This window comes from Nycticebus coucang, chromosome 8 (genome assembly GCF_027406575.1).
Source record: "Nycticebus coucang isolate mNycCou1 chromosome 8, mNycCou1.pri, whole genome shotgun sequence".
NCBI lineage: Eukaryota > Metazoa > Chordata > Mammalia > Primates > Lorisidae > Nycticebus > Nycticebus coucang.
This window is the reverse complement of record NC_069787.1, coordinates 126,242,949-126,267,415: the sequence shown is the minus strand read 5'-3', so window position 1 is coordinate 126,267,415 and position 24,467 is coordinate 126,242,949. Positions and strand designations below refer to the sequence as shown.

Below are 24,467 nucleotides of genomic sequence, written 5' to 3'. Positions count from 1 at the left end.
TGTGGGCCAAACCCTGAGTTCAAGTGCAACCTACAAAGTAGATATTGCCATTATCCCCATACCACAGATGGGAGACTGTTATACTCTATACTTAATAGATCCGACACGTACCCTTGCTTATGCAGGACAGGTGTGATCCCACCATTCACCCTCCCTCGATCTGACCTCCCCCCTCCCCTCCCATCCGTCCTCCCCCTCCTTCATCCTGGGCCATAGTTGTGATCTATTCTTCATATGAAAGTGTGAGTGATTATAAATTGGTTTCATAATAGTACTGAGTATATCGGATATTTTTTTGATAACCAGAATCCACAGATTCTAAGATTACTAAGTAGGATATGTTCCAGCTCCATCCATGTAAATGTAGAAGAGGTAAAGTCTCCATCTTTTTTTTTCTGCATTTTTTTTGGCTGGGGCTGGGTTTGAACCTGCCACCTCCGGCATATGGGGCCAGCGCCCTACCCCTTTGAGCCACAGGCGCCATCTTTTTTAAGGCTGCATAGTATTCCATGGTATACATATACCATAATTTATTAATCCATTCATGGGGCGATGGGCACTTGGGCTGCTTCCATGACTTGGCTATTATGAATTGAACTGCAATGAATAATCTGGTGCAAATATCTTTGTTATAAAGTGATTTGTGGTCTTTTGGATATACACCTAGTAGAGGAATTGCAGGATCAAACGGCAGGTCTACTTTTAGATCCTTGAGTATTCTCCATACTTCTTTCCAAAAGGGACGTATTAGCTTGCACTCCCACCAGCAGTGCAGAAGTGTTCCCTTTTCTCCACATCCACACCAACATCTGTAGTTTTGGGATTTTGTTATGTGAGCCACTCTTACTGGAGTTAAATGATATCTCAAAGTGGTTCTGATTTGCATTTCTCTGATGATTAAAGATGATGAGCATTTTTTCATGTGTCTGTAGGCCGTGCGCCTGTCTTCTTCAGAGAGGTTTCTCTTCAAGTCCTTTGCCCACAATGAAATGGGATTACTTGTTCTTTTCTTATTAATAAGTTTGAGTTCTCTGTGGATTCTGGTTATCAAACCTTTGTCAGAAGCATAACCTACAAATATGCTCTCCTTTTCTAAGAGCCGTCTGTTTGCTTTACTTACTGTGTTCTTGGCTGTGCAGAAGCTTTTTAGTTTGATCAGATCCCAGTAATGTATTTTTTGGTGTTGCTTCAATTGCCCGGGGAGTCCTCCTCATAAAGTATTCTCCCAGGCCAATTTCTTCAAGTGTTTCTCCTGCACTCTCCCCAAGAATCTTTATAGTTTCATGTCTTAAGTTTAAATCTTTTATCCAGTGAGAGTCAATTTTTGTTAATGGTGAAAGGTGTGGGTCCAGTTTCAGTCTTCTACAAGTCACCAGCCAGTTCTCCCAGCACCATTTGTTAGACAGGGAATCTTTCCCCCAATTTATATTTTTGATGGGCTTATCAAAGATCAAATGGCGATAAGTGTCTGAGTTCATCTCTTGGTTCTCAATTCTGTTCCATACCATCTATGTCTCTATTTTTTTGCCAGTACCATGCTATTTTGATCACTATAGATTTATAATATAGTTTGAAGTCTGGTAGCATGATTCCTTCTGATTTATTTTTATCTCTGAGTAACGTCTTGGCTATTTGAGGTTTTTTCTGGTTCCACAAATACCTTTCTTACCAGTCCTTTCCTGCTTTTGTTTTTGTCTCCTTTTGGGAGGTAAAACCCTGTTAAGACAGAACACGAGGTGTCTCTGCTTGCAGAGTGAGTCTCACAGAGACGTACTCTTCCTCAGCCTCCTGACGGTTCCAAGATGGGCTTCGTAAATGGAAGTGACATGCAGAAAGGCAACCTGAACCCTAGCTGCTGCTTCTCTGCCTCCGAGAACTCAGGGAGCTCCTTGTAAAGTCCAAGTCCTGATTATCCCCTGGCTCCCATGAAAGGGACAGCCAGGCAAAGATGTTCAGGGCTGAAAAAGGAGCAGTGAAGGACATGGCATTCAGGGAGAGCACGGCGCCGTGGGTGGAAATACACAGTGACCAGCAAGAGTATGAATGGAAGAGAGCGATTTTACAGTTGCTCTGACCACATGGGTTTTAAGAAAGAAAATAACAAAGTAAAAATTTTCCTGTCAAATGATGAAAATTAGAATCTGCTTCCAATTTTTGGAAACTTTTGAATGATGAGACTAGATATATGCTCCAAACTACACTTTGAAAATATCCTTCCTTTTAGACAAAACAGAAGGCAGCATTGGCTGAAGTGGGCAGAGTTCACTGAAAAAGTAGGAACTAGGAGCAGAGAGACTTGACGCCACGTCAGGTTTGGGCCGTGGAAGGCGGGTCAAGATCTCCAACACTTCAGTTTCCTCTTCTGAAGATGATGCAAGTCTGAGGAGGTGACCTCCCAGAATCTTCCTCTCTCTAAAATCCTATTTCCTTTCTATTAAAAATGCTCAATTTCACAATGGACACTTAAATTTCTGCAGAAGTTTAATGGAAAATAGACTCCCAGTAAGAAAGCCTCATTTGTCCTAATAGCTTGGAGAGCACAACACAGCTGAAGAAAAGCATTTGCAAACACCCTTTTCATCAAAAGTAAGAAAACAAAACCATTCATGTCTTCAGGGGTAAAGGTCCAGGAGTAAAAACAGATTTCTATTTAAAAATGCAAATGTAATGTCACCGTTTGGATAAACTTTTAAGGAAGGACCTGGAATGACTATTTTAGTGCTAAAAAGAAAGTTCATAGTTAGCAATGCTGAGTAAATTAAACACCTAAACAGAAAGGTTGGTACAAAATATATTAACCAACCAGGTAACAAGCATATAAAATGCCTGCTGTTCAGGGAATGGGTGGTATGTCTGTGTTTGAAGGGGAGAAAGGATTTAAAATAGTTGGGTAGTTAAGAGACGTCCCCTCAAGAAGATACCAAGGAATGCAAGACAATGAGTCCTTATCATCATGGCAAGAGCAGGGGACCAGAGGCAGCTATGACAAGTCTGGCCTGATTTTTGTCAGACATGCAGAACTTCAGGCAAGTCCCTGAACCTTGCTGGGTCTCAGTTTTCTCATCTCTAAAATGGAAATAATAACTGCCTTGTTCAATTTTCAGGCTTGTCATGAGGGTGAAATATGATAACAAACATAAACACGCTCAAAACTAGAAAGCCTTTGAAATTCTTTTTTTAATTATTATTATTAAATCATAGCTATGTACATTAATGCAATCATGGGGCACCATACACTGGTTTTATACACCATTTGACATATTTTCATCACACTGGTTAGCATAGCCTTTCTGGCATTTTTTTAGTTATTGTGTTAAGACATTTATATTCTACATTCACCAAGTTTCACATGTACCTTGAAAGATGCACTGTAGGTGAAGCCTTTGAAATTCTAAGTGCCAATAAGTGGCATCCAAGTGGAAGAGAAGTTCAGAAGGAAGAGAGGCTGCTGAGAGCTCAGAATAACTTCCCAGAGAGGGAGGGTCCTGAGTGAGAGAGGCCTGGAGGAAGTGCTGAATGGTCTGGTGGACAGGAGCTGTGTACCTGCCCCTGAGGCTCATGCGGAAGGAGTGTGGAGCACTGAGGAGCACCAGGCAAAGGATCTGGAATTGGAAGGACAGGCAGAGCCAGAAAGAGATGGAGGAAGGTGACCAGGTACCAGTGGTGAGACATTCAGTGAGCTCTGTGAGCGTGCAAAGAGAGTGTGCACATCTGATTTTCAGATGTGTGCCCTGAAAAATTTCCTGGGGACTTCTTAAAGGTGCACCATATGCAAACTAATTGGTAGGCAAAGATTTCTTTAACTCAGCTATAACATTTTAAAAGGCTATTCTACGGTATTGTGAACCATCCACTGGCAGCTTAAATGTATACACATATTTGGCTCCAGAACTAATGGTATGTTTCCAATATTTTAAGAATTGTTCATGTGTGCTTTCCCTGCAACCTGATTTTTTCAAAAAACAGACGATACCTGAATTCTTGAGTATGTGCTAATGGACAGACCAGCCTTTGTAGCTCTTGAACAAAAGTCAACATAAATTAAAAACATAGGCTGAGTTACCATCCTGAGCAAGGGTAAGAATCCACTGCTAGTAAAAAAAAAAAAAAAAAATTATAAAAAATAGAAAGGCTTGGCCTATAGCTCAAGCTGCTATGGTGCCAGCCACATACACCAGAGCTGGCGGGTTTGAATCCAGGCCTGCCAAATAACAATGACAACTACAACCAAAAAATGGCCGGGTGTTGCGGCGAGCATCTGTAATCCCAGCTACTTGGGAAGCTGAGGCAGGAGAATTGCTTAAACCCAGGAGTTGGAGGTTGCTGTGAGCTGTGATGCCACAGCACTCTACCCAGGGTGACGGCTTGAGGCTCTGTCTCAAAAAAATAAAAATAAAATAGAAAAAGAAAAGTTGGCAAAGAACCTTTTATTATAGTACTACACATTTCATGGTAAAAGGATGAAACACAGAATTATACATTTAGCCCTGGTAATTTTGGTTATAGTAAAAAAAATTATTTTAATACTGTCATGCAGTGATAGCTGTATGCCATACAGAACATTTGCAGTACTGTGCCCCAAGCTGCAGAACCACATAACTTATTAACTTATAAACCTTACTATATTTTATTGGAATACTAAAGATATCTTAATTCAGTCTATAAAAACAGGAGTTCATGTAATTTAAGCAGATCCCACGTAGCTAAGGAAGCACTGTTCAGCCATTCAAGATACTTTAGTAGTATCATTGACGAGGAAGGAGTAACTGAGCTGTCATTCTTACAGAATAATACAGAGAAAATAACCTGTAATTAGTACCATCCTAGGAAGAAATGTAGGTAATTTGAAGTTTGCTACTAGCTAATAGTATAAACAAATAAAAAGACAAATTATTTTCAAGTACTTTGCAAGTAACTTCATCAGGAGAATTTGCTTTCAATTAAGGTGTCAATTAAAATTATTCTTATCTTCTCATTAAATGAGGAAAGTGCACCTGTCATGGGCACTAAAAAATAGTGGGTTTAAAAATGTGTCAGATCTACAACTAGAACTCTTCTGCAATTTAAAAATAACTCCCTTTCCTTTTTTAAACAATGGGTGTAATGAACGGCTGGTAACATGTGATCCTGCTGCTTTCCTATTGTTTTGGCTTAATAGAGAGAGGAGCAGCCACCCCAGTCACCAGAACAGCCATGTCCTGGACAGCAGGATTCAGATGGAACAGAACAACCAGAAGGAGAGGAAGCCCAGGGTCTCGCCAGGGGTGGGAACCCGTGGCCTCAAGGCATATGTGGCTCTCTTAATCCCCAAGTGTGGGCTCCTGGCTAAATGCAAACTTCACTGAATGAATTAAAAGGCTTTGTTGTGTAAAACTTGCTTGGTAAAATTTGGATTTAGTCAAAAGACACATGCCAGGAGGTGCTTTAAGAGGGATGACAGGTCAAATGGTCTTTGGAAGAGAATTAGGCAACTTCTAATCCAGTTAAACACATGCCCACCATGTGATCCAGCCCTTCCACTTCTAGGTCTGTGTCTATGAGAAATGAAACTGCCCGTCCACATGGAGATTTGTACATGAATGCTTATAGAACGTCTATTTGTAATAGCTCAAAGTTAGGAAAACCCAAGTGTCCATCAACAAGTGAATACAGTATACCCATAAAATGCAACACTACTCAGCCACGGGAAGGACCAAGTTCTTGATACACATGGGTGAATCTCAAAATGATCACATACTGAGGGAAAGAAGCCGGACAAAAGTGAGTCCACACAGTGTGATTTCACTTATGTTCGTTTAGAACAGTGGTTCTCAACCTGTGGGTCACAACTCACCAGAACTGTATGAAAGGGCCGCAGCATTAGGAAGGTTGAGAACCACTGGTTTAGAAGATGAAAGCTAATTTATAATACAGAGACCAGATCAGTGGTGGCCTAGGGACAAGATCTAGGTTATCACAAAGGGACACTCTGGGGGTGATGGACATATTCACTGTCTTGATTTCGGGAATGGCTGCACACGTATGTCAAAACCCACACAGATGCCTGACACATGAGTCATATACGTCAAAGTTCATCAAATTTACATTTTAAATATGTGCCATTCATTTTATGGCAATAATACCATAATAAAGCTTTTTTTTAAAGAAAAGAGTTGAGAGGAGGAAAAAGGAGCCGAGTTGCCAGAGACAGAACAGTTAGGTATAAAGGCCTCACCTGTTTTTCTCCATGTGTTGTCCTGAGCGTTCCATGAAAAAAAGGAATGCTCAGGTGAAAATCAGGTGAAATCCGATTTCATTTAGGAGGAGGCAGCAGGGGTGTGCCATCCACACAGTGATGGGTCCAGGGGGTGCCCGGCTTAGAAGGAAGAGTGCTACAATGACGCACGGAAGTCCTAGGCAGGAAACTCAGGAAAGCCAATTTCCGGGTCCCTCACTTCACAAGAGCGAAAACTGCCGAAAAGCTCCTGGTTTCCCTCAGGCTGGTCCCGGCCAGTACACCAGAGTCAGAGTAGGCAAGGAAATAAGGATTTAGGATGAACACAAACTTTTATGAGGGGAACTCCTCTTGTGACATCAAAAGCTCCAACGATGGCCCTTGAGTTTGCCAAGAGTGTTCACACCCAGGAGGGGGCCCAGGCCCAGGCGGGACCGTGAGAGACACACTGAGACCAGATGAGCAGGAGCTGTCCAGCTGGCAGGGATGCTGCCGGGAGGAGTTCTGATCGCCGGGTAGAATCCCTAGCCCTCCCCACATACACCAAGCGTCTATTTGTACCAGGCACAATGGAGCTACTGCGGAGAGGCCATGGGATGAGGCAAGCTTGTTGCCTCCCCCGACCTGGCGCTGACATCAAGGCACAGGTCTGGACAAAGCAGATCTGTTACGAGTCCCTGAGACGGAACAGAGAGTCCAGTCTCCAGAGCGTCTCCAGGACTCCTCAGGCCCCTGCATGTGCCAACATGTGGCTCCTGGTGGCATCCAAGGGCAACCCCTCGAAGCCACTAGCAGGGAGATTAGCTGTTTAAATCCATCGCAAAGTAAAGGTCAGTGCTAGCTTTGAAATCCCACCTAAAGACTTCCTGCTTTTAAACTTGCCCCCCAACTTCCCCTGGGTTAGGAGCATCTGGTTGTCAACACACTCTTGAGCCCTAAGTCTCCTTGTTTCACTGTAGCTGAGAGGAAGTCAGGAGCTCTGGACGCGAGTGAAGAGACAGGGAGTCTGTAACTACTCTGCTCTGCAGAACCCAGCGAAATTCTATCAAAACAAAACAAAACAAACTCCTGGCTGTGAGAAGAGACTCATGAGCAATGGACTTTGATTATCTCTTGGTTTATTTCTAGTAATGATACAGAAGTACAACAAGGAACATGTACATTTCAGGGAGACGGACGCTCCTCGTTTCCTCTTATTTCAAATTATTTTGAGCATTAAAAGGAGAAAAACCCTAGTCTGATGTCAGGAGAAAGGACAAAATCACTCTCACAGCTTTTTAACTGGGATCTTATGCAAATCATTTAACTTCTCTGGGCCTCGTTTTCTCAACTGTAAGTTGAGGGAGTTGGATTATGCCAACTTACAGAATGTGGAGCTTATGAACACTTCCTTCATTCAGTACATGAGAACCTACTACATCCCAGGCACTAGGTTATAGCACATGAAAGACAGGCAAGAGCCTTGCACTCCTACCTGGATTTCAGAGACACCAAAAATAAACAGAACTAAATAAGGGCATGTCAGATGGCGACCAACACTACGCAAACACCACCCTAGGAGTGCTGGGTAGGGGGGGGGGTGCAATTACTCTATTTCAGCAAGGGTGGTCCGGACAGGCTCTCTGAGTTGGCGAGAGATGGGCTGAGTTGGGAATGATGAGTGGGGGAACCAGGTACTGTTTGCAAACAGAGGAAAGAGCAAGGGCAACAGCCCTGAGGTGAGAGTAAGCTTACTTGGTGAAGAGAACCCGCCTCTCTTTTTAATTTTATACCCCTTCTCCTAAAGGGCTGGTGTGTATTAATGCCACTTAACTGTATTTATACACAACATTTTAAAGAGTAGTGAAAAAAGCAATTGATTTGAGCAAGCCCCAAGACAGGTCTTCTCTTCTGCACAACTCCTTCGTTCTTTTCAGGCTTCTGTCCTCGTGGTCATAAATTCTCTCATTTATTCCTGGCGATACTAAACAGGATCTACATGAGTGTTTTTCAATCTTTTATAAAAGCAACGCATAGTGAGAAACAAAGTTTACAGTGTGATCCAGTGGATATCCAAAAACGAAACAAAAGTTCTAAAAAGCACCAACCTTGCTACGACTATGTGCAGTAGAGGTTAGCGTATTGCACCTTCTTTCACTTTTTTAAATGACAAGGTGATTTCATCAGTAGCACAGTTTCAAAAACTCTATTCTCAGCCAATATTGACCAGTAATTTTGTTCAAACACAAATCAAAATACAGAAAATTTCAATATTAACCTCAAAGGCCACCTCCCCCTCCCCTTTTTCTGTACATATATGTGCTTTAAAACAATGGAATCTAAATTTGTCTATGTGACCTACAGAGGAAATAACCAGACAGGATATTTTCAGGAGAGCTGGGGTAGAGGCGTGAAGGAAAGAAATACAAATACGCAAGCTGTTCACTGCGTGAGGAGTCTTTGGTTTCAAAGACTGCTGTAAGAGGTGAGATTCCCAAAGTCTTGGGCGGCGCCTGTGGCTCAGTGAGCAGGGCGCCGGCCCCATATACCGAGGGTGGTGGGTTCAAACCCAGCCCCGGCCAAACTGCAACAAAAAAATAGCCAGGTACTGTGGCGGGCTCCTGTAGTCCCAGCTACTAGGGAGGCTGAGGCAGGAGAATCGCCTAAGCCCAGGAGTTGGAGGTTGCTGTGAGCTGTGTGATGCCACGGCACTCTACCGAGGGCCATAAAGTGAGACTCTGTCTCTACAAAAAAAAAAGATTCCCAAAGTCTTCATAATAACCAGAAGAGAAGGAGCCTGTAAGTGTTGGGGGTGGCAAGTGGGGTGTTAGATAAGCCATTAAATTTTAAGTTCCAGCTGGGAAGGCATGCCTCCTCCACCAGAACTCCAGCCCCATGTGGACAGATGTGTAACTACAGCCTTGAGAACTATACCTGTCATGTAGCACAGAACAGTTCATGGGCACTCAATACAATTTTGTTTCATGACTTGTGAATAATGGAGCTCATTGTCAACCATCAAACCTGAACTTTGCCATATATACCCAAGTAGTATATTTTCCTGGAATGTATAAATGTCATGTAGTAGTAAATGAACCTCTTACTTATTTTCAAGTCATTATTCAAGCCTAGGGAACTTAATGAGGAATTATTCTCAAGGCCTAAGTGGGAAGCGGATGTTTTCTATTGCAAAGTACCAGGATACCTATCCTTGGCTGTAACAGAAGGATCCCATGTCTGTTATCAGCTATGGTAAACTTCTGAACAGCTGGCATTAAAGCAGTTGTGTTAATTTCACAGGTAGCTTCCCAAAGGATACTACCCAGTGGGCTCTGTCAGCCAAAGGCTCTCTGTGATAGAAACCACGCCAATTTCCTAGTGAAACACAGTTACCATCCTCACCCTGGAAGTCAGAAGTGCATGCACCCAATTTCCAGTAGCCCCCAGGCCTTGAAATCTAAAAAATTACACCTGCAAGGCAAGTGTTTTCCCACCTGCCACACAGCTGCCACACAGAGAAAGCAGCTCATTTAAACTGTGCCCTTCAGCCCTATTTAGGGATATCATTAATGATTTCCAATTATGACTGTTGCTTTATCTCAAAACAGTGACAAACAGGGGAGCACACTCACGATGCTTTTCTTTTAAGCCATTTATCTGCTTTCCTCTCAGGGGCAAAAAAGATGTTGAGACAAGTGTGAACCTGCCAGAGCTTCTTATTGCAGATACGGCCCTCCCTCCTCCCCACCCTTCCTCCTTTCCACTCCAGCACTCCTCCCAGTCGGCTTTCCTGAACAGAGACAGTCGCCCCGGGAAAGGAATGTAAGTGGCCGGTTATCAAAACAAGAAAGGATTCACCGGAGAGAGAGTGAGTTGGGCGAGGGAGGCAAGAACGCCTCCCTCATCCAGGCAGGTCCATTCACCTGACTGCCCTAGCTCAACAATAGCAAGGGTTTCAAAAAGGAAGAAAAGTCTTGGAGGGAGCTCAACCCCTTTAAATACAGGAGCATCCGCTTAAGGCAAGATGGAACAGACCCCCCTGCCAGACCGGAGATGTGGGCAGGCGAATGCGTGCCTGTGACAGGGACAGCCTATATATGGGTGAGACATTAGTGGCAGCGACCGAAGACTCACAAAGCCACAACTATTACGATTTAAAACAGCCCCCGCAGGCGCTGGCTCCGGTGCCAAAGCCTCCCTAGCTTTATTTTCAGGCAAGTGACTCACAACCTCGTCTCCATAACTAATTCCATCAAAATGAGTCGCCGGTTCCACTAACCCGACTTTCCGCTGCCCTGTGGCTGCTCCTCCCTCCTCTCCGCCCATCCCGCAGAGCAAGAGAGCTCCCAGACTGAGCAACCGTACCCCAGGGGAGCAGAAGGCAGGCTCTCCGGCCCGGCCCACCCTCGAGGAAGGATGAATGGGGCCTCAGACTGGCGGGAGCGCGGGGAGGGTGTGCGGGGTGTGTGCGCGGGGTGTGTACGCGTGTGTGCGCGCCAGGGCACGCACCCCAGTCAACTTACGGAGGTGGAGTTGGTCCTCGCCTGGCCCTGGTTCCGCACCTCCTGCTCCCGAAACTGCAGCCCGGCCAGATGCTTCTCCAGTGCCTCCCAGTCCATAGGGGGAACCGGGGGCTCTTCGGGGACGCACGTCCTGCTGTCTGGGGGCTGAAGGCAGAGGCCCCCGGCTGCCGGGCACCGGCCACCGCGCCGGCCCCCAGCCGGCTGGGGCTTCTGGATCGCCCGGCGGGGACCCCGGGAACTGTTCGGCCGGCCAGCCACCACGACGTTGCCATTGTGCCTGAGGTCCTGGGGATCGTGCGAGTGGAGGTTGCCATTGGGCACCGGGGGTGGCATGGCGGTGGTGGCGCTCCTGCCCCCGCCGCCGCCACTGCCAGTCCTGGCGATTACGTCCCCCGGCCCCCGGGCCGGACAGCGGTCATCCCGGTATCCTCGCTCGTAGCGCTCGTCCTCCTCTTCCTCCTCCTCCCCATCCTCCTCCGGCGCCCACCCATCAATCACCTTTTTCTGGTAGATCGGGAAGGGCTCCTCATAGTCTTCCAGGGCAGACACCAAGTCCAGGCTGCCCCCCGGTGACGACGAGGATTTGCACTCGGAGCAAGGGGTCACTTTGGTGGAGTTGGACTGCGAACTGGCGCGGCTGCTGCTGCTGCTGCCGGCGTCACTGCCTAGATCCATCCCATCCTCTCGGTAATCCTGGGGGGAGGAGAGAGAGTGAGCCGCCGGGCCGAGCCTGCTCCGGCCGCCAGCCGCTCGCCGCGAACGCCCCAGCCGAGCGCCCAGAGCCCCGCGCCCCGCGCCCGCCGGGTCCCAGGTGCGCCCCCGAAGGAGGCCCGAGGGAGAGAGCCAACACCAGCCCGAAGCTTCCCTTCTGCCCCCCATTCCTCTCCCACAATCCGACTTCCTCCCGGTAACTAACCCTCAAATTAGCAAAGGGGTGCCCGGCCACCAGCGCGCACACTTTTCATACGAGGGACGCCGGGTCGCGCGCAGACTTTGTTTTAACCATTTTGCACCAGGCGCGCCCCTTTACCCCGCCCCAAGGATTCTCGGAGAACCAGACACTTTCACAGAGAATTCCAATTCCTTGGGGGCGGGAACTGGGAAGAGGGTGGGCGGCTACTAATTTCGCACCTCTCGGGGGCGGAGACCACCCCCCAGCGCTCCGCCCCGCCCACTCGCCGCCGGCGGGGAGTGGGGTCACCCGGCGCGCGGCGCTTTACTTTCTAAGGAATCGCCGGCACCGGAGGTCTCGCTCCTGCCTCCGCGCCTTGCCTTCCGGGCCGGCCCCTCCTCGGGAAGGCGCAGCGTGGGGGCGCGCTCGGCCTCCGCCGGGCGGGGTGGACCCGCCTCCCGCAAAGGTGAGCCCGGCGGGGGCGCGGGCAGAGGCTGCGGGTGCAGCCGCCGCCGCCTCCCAGCGGGCGGGAGGACGCGCCCTCCTGGCGGCGCAGCCGGTCCCGCCACCGAGCATGCCCAGAGGCTGCCGGGCGCGGCACCCTCCGCAGTCCCGGTTTTCGCGGCAGCAGGCTGGAGACCGAGGCCGGGCTGGGATGGGGTTGAAGAGACCGCGGAAAGACCGGAAAGAAGGGGGCACCGGGCGTTAGGGGTGCAGACCAGCGAATTGGAGAAGGCGCTGCCGTGGGGAGAGTGGTGTGCTTTCACACACACACACCCACACACACACATACTTGTATTTCCTGGGTACGCCTCAGGCCCTCTTTGCTTGACTCATTACCCCGCCGAAGCCTCCTGGCACCCCCAAACCCAGGCCTGCCCTCGTAATCCACGCGGAAGTTCCCGAGTGAACCCGTAAAGGACCTGCCTCCCCTCGCAAACCCGGTACACAGCCCCTGTGGGAGCCCAAGTGACGCGCGCTCGGTGGTCATGCGGCATCATTTCCCTTCCACCTTCCTCCTCGCCGCTTCCTCTCCCTCCACCGCCCAACTCCGGTAGCTTCGCCGCCGGCGCGGCGTCGCATTCCAAGTTCAGGCTGTGGGTGGAACCTGTTGCTTTAGCTCACGTCTCCTTCCCCTGCGGGCTACACGCTGAGGATGACCTCAGCGAGGTGTATGTTTGGGGACCGGAGGTAAGCGTGAGAAGGGTCTGAGATGGGGAAACGGGGTGGGGGCGACACCCGAAGACCCTTCCCGCCACCTCCAGTCAGGGCAACATTAAAGGAGGTAAAGGGACAGGTATCCGGTGAGGGTGCCCTTGACACATTCACCGGTTTTGCTTCCTTAAAATTAAGGAAACTGAGTCAAAGAAACATGCTGGGTTTTTTAAAAACACACAAGGGCTCCTCAGTCTGGCCAGTTCACGTTCTTAGGAAGAAGGTTCTATGAAATGAAAAATACAAACACTTGGGAAATGGTAGATGCGTCGCACAGCACCTATCACAGATTTCCCATGAACCAACCGTTCTGACCTGTAAGAACTAGGAAATGCCCTCCTCTTGGTGCTGATCATGAAAAATAGCAATTTTACAACAAATTGGGGAAAAACCGTTTCCCTGAACTTCCAGGTTTAAGCCTGTTGCTAGTTACTCCCAGTGAATTCTAGCCTGGGCCAAGTGACTTCCCTGGCATGGCCGGTCCAGATGGAGGAAGGAGAAATACTTGGGATTCCTAGGTAGGGAGTGGCTGCCACCCTGACAATTACTCTGGGCCCTAGTGAGGGCTGGGTGCAGAGACCCTGTAAGTGATTTCTGTGAAGGCGACTCCTCTCTTAGGTAGGCCTGAGACAGGGAAGAGAAGATAACTTTTTAACTTGTCTGGAAGCAGCAATCTTATGAATAACAGGAAAAGGGGCCTTCTGGTTTGGCCAGCTCTCTTCTGTAAAACGGGACTGATTGTGACTTAAAATGTCTTTTACAGTAACGTCTGTAAACAGCCTGCCCCATGCTCCAAATATGGTTTGATTCTGATATTGTTTTGGAGTCCTGGCTACCACTCTTCTGAGAGGAGGTGGTCCTGTGGAATGTTCAAAATGAGAATAGGAATTATTGGTGTGCTGGGAACTAGATGCCTGTTTTTCAGATCACCATGTGATGGGCAAGGCTTAGGTCACAGAAAGGTATCTTCTCTATAGCAGGACACAGGTAGACAGATAAGTATTGATCAACTGGGGTGATAGAGCTGTAGTCTCAGTCCCATTTTTGAACATTAGAGGCTCATCAGCAGCCCACCCAGACTCCCTCCTGGGCTCTGGGCTCATCCCCCTTCTGCCCAGATGGTCCATGTTCAGGGAATGCAAAATAAAGGCCTAAGAAAAACATTTGGCAAGGTAAATCCATTGCCAAAAATGCATGGCATTTCAAAGCCAAATATGAACATCTTTGAATTATCTGCACTTTTAAATTATTTCCTGACCAGATAGTCTGGATCAGATAGGAAAGTACCAGGTTTCCCTTCTTTTCTCTTCACGCAAGGTGCCTGGCTAGCCCAGGTTCCAGCTTTCGGTCTCCTGCCAAGAATCCTCCCACTTTGGAACAGGAAGCTCTGCCAACTGCTAGGCCCGACAACAGTCTGGAGATATGTCCAGCAGGATGAAGAGATGATTTGCAAAGTGATTGAAAAGTCCTGTCTTCCTGTTTACAGAAATGTTCCCTCCAAACTTAAATTTGTCCCCTGAAACCTTTGTAAATTAGACATCAGAGATATGGGACAAGTGGTAGTCGTCCCAGATCCCTTGGGCTCCACTGCCTTCCTCCATCAATCACCAAGTCCTGTCAATTCTACCTAAGTACAGAGTCTCTCTTGAATGCCCAGTACCCCTACCCCCAGTCCAGGCCACTGTGTTCTGAAATTACTAAATAGTTTCTCAACTGATCCTTGTCCGTTCTTCTCATGCAGCCAGAGTGGCCTTACCAAAATGCAGATCAGAACAAGTCTTTCCCTCGCTTCATTACTCACCCGCTCCTGGGATCCTCACTGCTCCTCCCACCCCCAATATAGACAGGGTCTCCCTCTATCACCCAAGCTGGAGTGCAGTGGCATAATCATAGTTCACTGAGGGCTTGAACTCCTGGCCTCAAGTGATCCTCCTGCTTTAGCCTCCAGGAGTTTCTAGGACTAGAGACATGCACTACTATGCCCAGTTAATTTTTTTTTTTTTTGTAGAGATGGGGTCTTGCTACGTTGCCCTGGCAGGTCTTGAACTCCTGGCCTCAGTCTCCCAAAGTGCTGGGATTATAGGCATGCTCAAGTATGCCAGCCCTAATTGCTCTTAAAGAAACTACTTCTGACCCACAACCCCAACTTCTTTTGGTAAATTTTTACTCATCATTTAAGACTCAGCTTAAATGTTACCTCCTCCTGGAAGGCTTGCTTGATTCTCTGTACCTGGCCCACTGGATTCAGGTGGCCTTCCCATGTGCCATGTCACACACTGTATTTACTAAAGCTGCTGTGTAGTTGCTTACTTTCCCTTCTAGATTCAGAATAAGAAATACATCTTATAACAAGACCCTGGGCACACATCATATAAAAATATATGTAACTGAAAGAAAGTTCCATAAAAGTCTTATTTTGTAAAATCCTGTTCTAACTCAGTTAAAACAAAATCTGGTCATAATTTACCATATTGACTTCACAACCCTTAAGTGAGTCGGGGCTCCTACTATGCAAAAATACTCTAAATTCCATGAAGGGAGGAATTTCACTCATGGCAGCTGAATAGGAATTTCATGGATATTTATTGCTGGAATTCATATTATACCCCCCAAACACTATGACGAAACCATTATGATCACCTTTTGCAGGTGAGGAGGCTGAGGACAGTGAGGTTAAATAACTTGCCCAATATCACAAGGTTGGTAAGGTAGGTGGCAGAGCCAGGATTTGAACCAGGATAGCTGGGATGCAGAATCCTCACTCCTAGTCATTCAGCTGAGAGTTCAATATTCCTTGGTCCAGCTGTATATGGATGAATTTACCAAGCGAAAATGTCAGAAAGGGTCTCCTTGCAGAAACTTCAAACTAGATCTTAGTCTCCTGGCCTGGATGGCTACTGGACAGTGTCTATGCAGTGAAAAAGGCAGCTGACAACAGCAGCTGTTCTGTTTTACTCACATGTGCTCAACCTCCTCAACCACCAGTAAGTTCAGCAATATTCAGCAAGTTGAGAGATTTTATTGTGTAAAGGAAGTCTACAGACACATCAGAAAAATGAAATTTCATGTTGTTATGAACTACATGCTTTAAGCCCACCCACCCCCAGCAAATTCTTTAAGAAAGAAGCCACCATGAGATTGGGGTATTCGTTTTGTCATCAATGGGAAGCTGCCTTGGTCAATAGTACTCAAAGGTAGAAGTAAGAAGATTACCGTCCTCAGGGGCCAGTGCTATTTTAATCTATAAAGACGACATTTGAGAAAGGACATGATTGAAATACTTGAGTTGCTAAGCGTATAAATAAGGAGGAAAAGATTTATTTGCACAATTCCCATCCTAATTCTGAAATTATTGGTGTTAACACCGAACTTAAAAGTTGTGACATTTAGGGTAATAAAAAAATGACTGGCAAAAGGTTTGTATTTCAGCTTTGTTATGTGAATTACATGCAAGTCACATGTAGTCCACAGATGTTTTTCTGTTTCATCACCTGAATGTAACTACATGGAAGTCCTTACCAGCACTGTGGGGTGAGGTGTCCTGGATACAGAACATCTGTCCATGTCTCTAACTGACTCTATGGCCACAGTTTCCTCATGAAGAGGGCTGGACAACATGATCACAGTTTGTGCCAAATATTAAGAATTAATTGAATAAGTGAATACTGATAGCCTTCTTCTAGCCTGCCTGAACAACCTATAGATTTTGTCTTAGAAACTATGGAATATATAGTATAAAACTGTCTCTGAATCTTTTCATCACCTACCTTGTTGGGAGAAATAACGTTGGTTCCTTCACTAATTAAAAACCAAGTTCTGTCTCCATGAGGCAAGTCGGCCCTCTGGGGTGCGTGATATTTCTCCATTATTTCTATACAGCTGATGGGCTAATCTTAATTTATTAGTCTGTATGCGTATGTATTTTGGAGATGGTTCCTATGTACGCCTAAAATGATTCTCTTTTCTCTTTCACTTCAGGGCAATGCTCTAATAAAAAAAAATTCCCTTTAAAAGTATTAATATTTTAAATTTGTTTTTCTATAGCAAACCATTAGATCCTATTTATTTTCTACACTTTCCTCCATAAAAAAATGAAACGGTACTATACAGGCAAAATATTACTTAAAACAATAGCATCAATGACCTATTTTCCAAACTTGAAACCAGGACACCCAGCTTGACAAACTCTATAGAGCTCACAGAAACTAGGTGAACGTGTGTTTGAAATGAAGATTATCCTAAACAACACGTGGGTGTTAGCAAATGAAGCAGCCCTGACTGCAGCAGGGGAATAATGTCTTCATCCGAGAAAAGCCACAGAGAGGGTGTCAGTCAGGCCTTCTGCATACGGCTACACAGATTGTATCCTGTACATTGCCAGGATGGTGAACTGCGAACAGGTCCCTGCCAGGGGCAGTCATTTGGTGCCATTCCTGTAGATGGCAATGTGAATGGCGCCCTCTGGAGTTGTGCAGTGCACAATCTATGCAACAGTGTGGAGGTCCTCAAACTTTTTAAACAGGGGGCCAGTTCACTGTCCCTCAGACTGTTGGAGGGCCAGACTATAGTTTAAAAAAAAAAAATGAACAAATTCCTATGCACACTGAACATATCTTATTTTGAAGTAAAAAAACAAAACGGGAACAAATACAATCACACTGCCTCATGTGGAGGTTGAGGACCCCTATACAGTGTCTCCATGGGAATTCCATTGGTAGGAAATTTGCTCTCTTGACAAGATTGGAAGAGGGAGCCTGCTGTTCATTTCCTAATGAAGTCATACCTCAGATTGGATGGCAATGACAAGAATTCAACAGTCTAAACTCTTGTGGTCTTTTTCTTTGAAGATTTTGCCATTATATCCTATTTCCCTTAAGTTCCTAGCAACTCTTAAAAATGCAAGTCTATAAACAACCTGGATTTATCTTTTGAGCTCCTTCGAAAGGTATAAATTACATGAAGTCCATGTACATGTGGACTTCAAGGTAAGATGAACATCCCCAGAAATTGCATTTCTTGTACTTTGATGTATTATGCTTGTGACATATGGCACTATATAGGTAAAATAGCACTGAAAAAGCTAGCATCAATGATGTTACTCAATGAAGAGGAACATCTCACAAGAGGCTCTAGAAAGTAGAAACTGTTGTGATCCCTCCTTGGCATAACTTTGGAAGCATTACAACATCAGAAAATAGCTGCAGGCATTGTCAGTACAGTGTAAGCAGGAGGAACAGAGGCAACTTGATGGAACTGAAGAAAACTCTCCCAAGAGACATGGCTCTGCCTCTGACTGGCTCTATGTCTATGGGCAAGGTTGCATCTTTCTGAGCCTCCTAACATGAGGGTTGTATGAAATTGTCTGAGCCTTAGAAAGTGCTGAAATTCTGTGGACTATGACTCAGATGCCTCCAAAAGCCAGGTAGGTGAGGTAGCTGAGTTAAGTGGGCACAACGGGTGACAGGGAGTAACAGGGCCTGAGTCATTGAGTTACTGAACAACACAACAAGCAAGAAGGCATCTGAATTAAAATTCAAAACAAAAAGCAGGTTTCATCTTCAGTTCATCCCTAAGTCACCACTTGGACTTCTGCTGTTAGCCCTAGAACCCCAGAGTTCTAAGTCTGCATAAAAATGAGAGTTAGGGAGACGGTACATTTTGGCTTGTGCAGGGTGGTCTTGCTCTATACCTGTCCTGGCAAAGTTATTAATGGTGCCCTCGTTCACTCTCAGAAGTGTCCCAGTTTACATAAGTTACGTGGTCATCTGAGGTCAGGGAGAATAGTCAGTGAGTAAACATAAACCTTAGGGAGCAGGTTCATTTATTCAAATCTGCCCAGATCTTTAGATGAAGTAGATTTAGTGACACTGTTTTGTAAGTAGAAAGATAATTAATCTAAGTAAACTTCCAAAATATACCAATAAAATGGTTCAATACAAGCACATCATGAATTTTAAAATCACAGAAAATACCTGAGAGGCTGTCAATATGTGAAAAATGTTCAGCTTCACCAGTAATCAAAGAATTGCAACTTCAATAACAATGAGGTTATTTAAAACCTGCCAAAGTTTTAAAAATTATTTAAAACTATAATACTCAGTGTCAGGATAGATGTGATTAAAGGAGCACTCTCATATACTGCTGGTAGGTTTGTAAATTGATTGATACAAATTTCCTAGAATGCTCTTTAATAACACATTTTAAAAGCCTTTGTGAAGTTTACACCCCATAATCTCTTTATCAAATCAGCTAATATTTATTGATCATATATGACTGGCCAGGAGTAAAGTAGCTGAAGAAACAAGTGATATTTGCCCCCGAATGGAACTTTAGTTTAGTGGAGAAACAGACATTGCAGGGAACAAATAGACAATTTAAATTGCAAGTTGTAAGAGTACCCCAAAAGCAGACAAATATGATACTGAGAGAGCAGGTAGCTAGTGGTTGGTGTTGGGGGAAGAATCAGATAATGGGTTGACCAGATAAAGACAGAGGGAAGGGTATTACAGGCCAAGGGAACAGCTCGAATAAAGAAAGGATTTGAGGCTGGAAGAAGCTTAGCACATTGGAGCAACTAGAAGGAAACCACTGGAGGATAAAAGAGTTAGGGGAAAAGTAACAAGATGAAAAGTGGAAAGTAAGGAAGGCTTCCCATTAAGATCTTTATCTTGACAGCCATTCAGTGGTTGTGAAAGCAAATTGGCATTTTTAGAAATTCTGCAAGAGTGAGTGAGGGAAGAGCAATTAGGAAGCACGTACAACAGTCCAGGAAAGAGGCCATGGTGGCTTAGGAAGGGGGACAGAAGGAAACAGAAATGTTGAGGATATTTAGGAAGTAGAATCCACAGGGCCTGGTGACTAAAAAGATGTGTGTGTTTGTGGGGCGGGGTGTTGAGGGAGAAGGTATAATTACAAGCCACTTGGTGGAAAGGAGGTATAACTTTCCTGAAATGAGCAATAGAAGGAGATTTTGATAGAGGATGAAAAAAGGGAAAGATAGTGAATTCTTTTTGGACATTTTCTCTTTCGGATGGTGCATGACACACAAATGAAGATGATAGTAGACATTTGGCTCTATAAATTTGGGGGTTAGAAAAGAGATCTGAGGTTGGAGATGTGAATATGGGAGTCACTGCATATGGCTGGTAGTTGAAAGCCTGGGTAGGGGTGACCTGGTCGGAAGACAAATGTGTAGTGAGAAGAGAAGGTCAGGTTTCAAGCCCTGAGGAACTTAGAAAACTAAGGGTTGGAGTGTGAATTTGTAGGGCAGATGGGGGCAGAGGAGGGAACGAACAATAGTTACTCTTCTAATAAGCCCACCTAAGAACCCAGAAACAGGGATCTAGATTTAGGCATAAAGGTGCTCATTGTGGCATTTCCAATAGTAAAAAAATAGCTATACCCTAAAGTGTCAAAAAATAGGAAACGGTTTACATAAATTGTGACATGTTTATTCTATGTCATAAATATAATCAAATAAGATGCTTTAAAAAACTATGACATTACATAAGTATATTACACATACAATGTGATCTACATTTAAAAAATTAAATAGTTATGTGGCCAGAAAAAGAAAACGTAGCTGAATGTTAGTAGTGATTGACTATCATTGACTCAGATTGCAGGTGACTTATTTTTTTTTTTACCTTTGTATCTATTTATATTTTTCCATTTCTTTACAATAATCACAAAATAGGTGGTAACATATTTTCAAACTATAGGATAAATGATGTACATGTGCTTTACTTAAAATTAATCATTCTGAAATTTATTAAGGAATTCCATTAACAATAATTGTTCAGAAGAGCTAGACTTAATTAATATAAACTGTGATAAAACAAACAACTTTATGGTTCCATAAATCACTGGCTAATTTGAAGTTTTTGAATATCAGATTTTCTTTTGAAATACAGACTGAGTCAGCCCCCTTATGGAAGAATGTTTGGGATCATAACGGATTGAAGAAGAAGTTGGCAAAATACTTTCTGTGGAGGGTTAAATAGTAAGTGTTTTTGGCTTTGAGGATCATATGTTCTCTGTTGCATATTCTTTTTATTTTTAAACCAATCTTTTTTTATTCTTTTGAGACAGAGTCTCACTTTGTCGCCCTCAGTAGAGTGCTGTGAAGTCATAGCTCACAGCAACCTCAAACTCTTGGGTTCAAGTGATCAAGTCTCTTGCCTCAGCCTTTGAGTAGCTGGGACTAGAACGCCCAGCTATTTTTAGAAACAAGGTCTCATGCTGGCTCAGGCTGGTCTGCAACCTGTGAGCTCAGGCAATCCACCTGCCTCAACCTCCCAGAGTGCTAGGATTACAGGCATGAGCCACTGCTCCAGCCCTAAACCAACTGTTTAAGAATGTAAAAACTCAGCTCCTAGGCCACGTAGAAATAGGCTATAGTCAAGATTTGCCTCACTAGCCATAGTTTGCTGACCCCTTGACTAATGGATGAATGTGTAGGAACAATGCATAGCTACTTTTTCATAAAAACTTGACATAACACTGGTATTGTAGGTGAATCTTCAATTATTAGAGCACTAGATGATGGTATTTATTTTCAACAGGAAGCAGACTACATGAGACAGGTCTAAATGAACAATACTTCCTAAAAATGTTTGTTTCTTTTAAAGTTATATTTTTATTAAATTTCCTATTGTTGTGAGGGTGCAAATGTTTTCATGTGAGGGTACAAATGTTTTCATGTCTAAGGTAAAGTTCAAGTTGTAGTTGAGCCCTTTACCCAGGGGGTGTGCTGTCTACCCTCACATTGTGCTAAAGTTATGTTTTTAATGAAAAATTGAGACTATACAAATTTATCAACAAGTAATGAATACACTTTAAAATTTAGTGTATGATATCAATAATTTTATAGATAACAGAAAATAGAGAAATAGCACGGACAAGCTATGCACAATGATCTGGTAAACAGGAGCACCCTTAGAATAAACAAAGAAAAGAGGTTTAGCATTCAGCTTACATTACTACATAGAATTACTGCCAGTATTATTAGTACTAGTGAGTGGAAACAGCTGCGTATACAATATTATCAATTTTGCTAATTGTTACTGATTATGTTTTTAAAATTACACTAATAACTAATAGCCTATAAATAATCTTCTGTTATAAGACCTTTCCATTTTATTATACTGTAATAGGTTCATTGATGCTGAAGATGATGTGAATATTTGCTGACTCCGAAGAATACCTTTATTAGGATATGCATATGTGTTCAATTTATCTTTTCAATTTCACCTACATTAAAACCTTCAAAATTAAGTTTGCAAAAACAGGCTGTGTGCACGCAGTGGAGCCCATATGACTCGTGACCTCCTGCTCTATTGCATTCTGGTTAATGATTCACAATAACCTTCAAGAATAAGCCCAATTAAATCAACGGGTTCTGCATGGCTCTCTGGGAAATGCTGGATCCAGTACCCAGCAGCCTAAGGCATGAGCTGGTGCAGGGTGGGAGCTGGCAGCAAGAGGAACACAAATTCACTTCAATGGCCCAGAAGACAAGGTTGAAAAGCACAGCATTTCCCCAATGGATACTTAACCAGTTTTTCCCAGCTGCATCTAAAACCATTCTCTGTTTGGTTTTCTTATTCTTAAAGTAGAAAGCTAGCTACTTCTTATACTTTCCCAAATACATTTGCCTTCAAGTTACTCATAATCATCTTTTTAACTCATATGTCTATTATGAGACATATGAAAAATAAAGTAGACTATTCCTTGGGTTTGATAATCACTGAACTATTTAGTGTTTGGTTAGCCATCCTTAGTATACAGATTACCCAGCAACAGAGACTGAAATGCTCTTTTTTTCTCCTCTTTACTTCTTAGAGATTGGGTTCAGAAAAAAATAAAACAAAAACTCCAAAATAGAGGCAAGTCCAGATTATTCTGATACTTAATAACAAGTCTATTTCCTAGGAATTTCTTTTCACTTTCATTATAGCCGCATTTCTTAACCTGATAATTAGCATACTTGCCCACACCCCTCTCCCATGCTCAGTGGCCCTGCTAGGAGCTGGGCCCAGTGCTGGTGGGTGGTGAGGGTTGGCCTGAGCTGGCCCAGGGGCCAAGGGATAGTACCTAGGCCCAGGCAGTCAGGCCAAGTCACAATCTCTTGGGTACCACTTCCAGGATTTTGCCATATTATATTCCACCTGTGTTCCTACTTACATAAGATTTTTCTTTAAATCACTCATGTTTAAATTAAATTCATTCAGAAGGGAAACTTTATATTACTACCATCAATGGAATACAGGTATTACCTACTAAAGTAGAGTGGAGGTACCTATACTGTATTTCAACAATTTTAAGCCACATATTTAAAAATCATTTTGATATCTCTGCAATTGGGATATGTCTTACAATCGATGGCATCTCACAATTATAATTGACAACATTTCTGTTGTTCTTAGTGGCACAAAAAATAATCATGTGTTTAACACATCAGTGGTATATTAGATTTGAGGAAATATAGTAGTAAATTCTACAAAAACAATGCCATTAAATCTTTACACATAAAAATTAAAAATGGCAAACAAAAATGGCAAAAATCAAATTGACATAAAATGTAGGGTTAAAGATTAAGTTTCTTATTGGAAGGATGGGGCTATTGGATTGAAATATCTGGGTAAACTACTTTAGAGTTTCAGACAAAGAAAGGATCAGTGAGACGAATCTGTCCATTTTTATATTAATCCACGTTAAAAATCTGTACTCACTTGAGGATGTGGTGGAACCACTCAAAAGATATTGACAGTTTTATCTGTTATAATTAAGGGTACATGTATATTCTCTGCAACTTCAGGAAGTAACATTTTAATATATCACTGACTAAAACACAGAGAGGCCTGAGGAATTCAGTGTGTGGGAGTTCCTCCCCTCCATGGGCCTGGCCGTCTGTGCTCATGAAGATCATGGCTGAGGATTCGGTTATTGAGGGTTGGAAGAATCTATGATAACTTGAGCCCTTGACTCCTGATTTGTGCCATCCAGGTAAGTCTGATTAGTCTGATCCTAAACAACGTTCTCTATGAAATCACAGGTTCTGCATACTAAGCTCATCATCCCTTCCTATGTATATATATGAATATAAATACAAAACTGTCAAAAGACATTTCTCTGAGTATCTGTTAATAATTACCATGAACCCTGCTCTGGGAAATTTTTCTCTGGACAAAGTTCCAAATAGGGAGGACTCGCACACAGGGGCAATTGGGTTCTAGCTGGAGCAAGACACTTCGGGTAGGTTAAGGAGGTAAGATAAGGGGCAAAGACTGGAGGGGCTTCCCAGAACTGGGAGTCTTGGCTCAGACCTCTAGAGACAGCCCTTGTTGGGAGATGCTTCCTTAAGTGTCACTTGTCCATTCTTTGGTTCATTCAGCTATTCTTTCACCCAAAAACCTACGGTGTTGTTGGGCTCTGGGGAGAGAGAGTTGAAAGAGACCAAATTGCTCATGGCTTAGAAAGGAAACAAAGATAGCTATGGTGAGAGTGGGCTTCTGAGTATTATGGTGGGTTGGCAGAGCCAAAGAGTGCCATGGAAAAGGCGTTGGAGAGGCGTTTCACTCAAAGTGGACTGCTCAGGGAAGCCTTCCAAAAGGAGTGATGCTTGGATGGAGTCTCAAAGTAT

The 24,467-nt window shown here is 44.2% G+C and overlaps 1 protein-coding gene across 5 annotated transcripts in view; it reads right to left on the bottom strand.

Moving 5' to 3' along the window:
• The window catches only part of SCHIP1 (schwannomin interacting protein 1), a 791,641-nt gene that overhangs the window by 115,852 nt on the left and 651,322 nt on the right, over positions 1 to 24,467 (bottom strand). For 2 of the 5 annotated variants that reach the window (XM_053599493.1, XM_053599494.1), the window contains one exon: positions 10,717 to 11,409. In XM_053599493.1, coding sequence (XP_053455468.1) covers positions 10,717 to 11,409 — 693 coding nt within the window. Of the gene's footprint in view, positions 1 to 10,716; positions 11,410 to 11,632; positions 11,678 to 11,847; positions 11,865 to 12,401; positions 12,422 to 24,467 lie in introns of those variants that run through there. The other 3 variants (XM_053599496.1, XM_053599495.1, XM_053599497.1) reach the window with 3 other exon arrangements.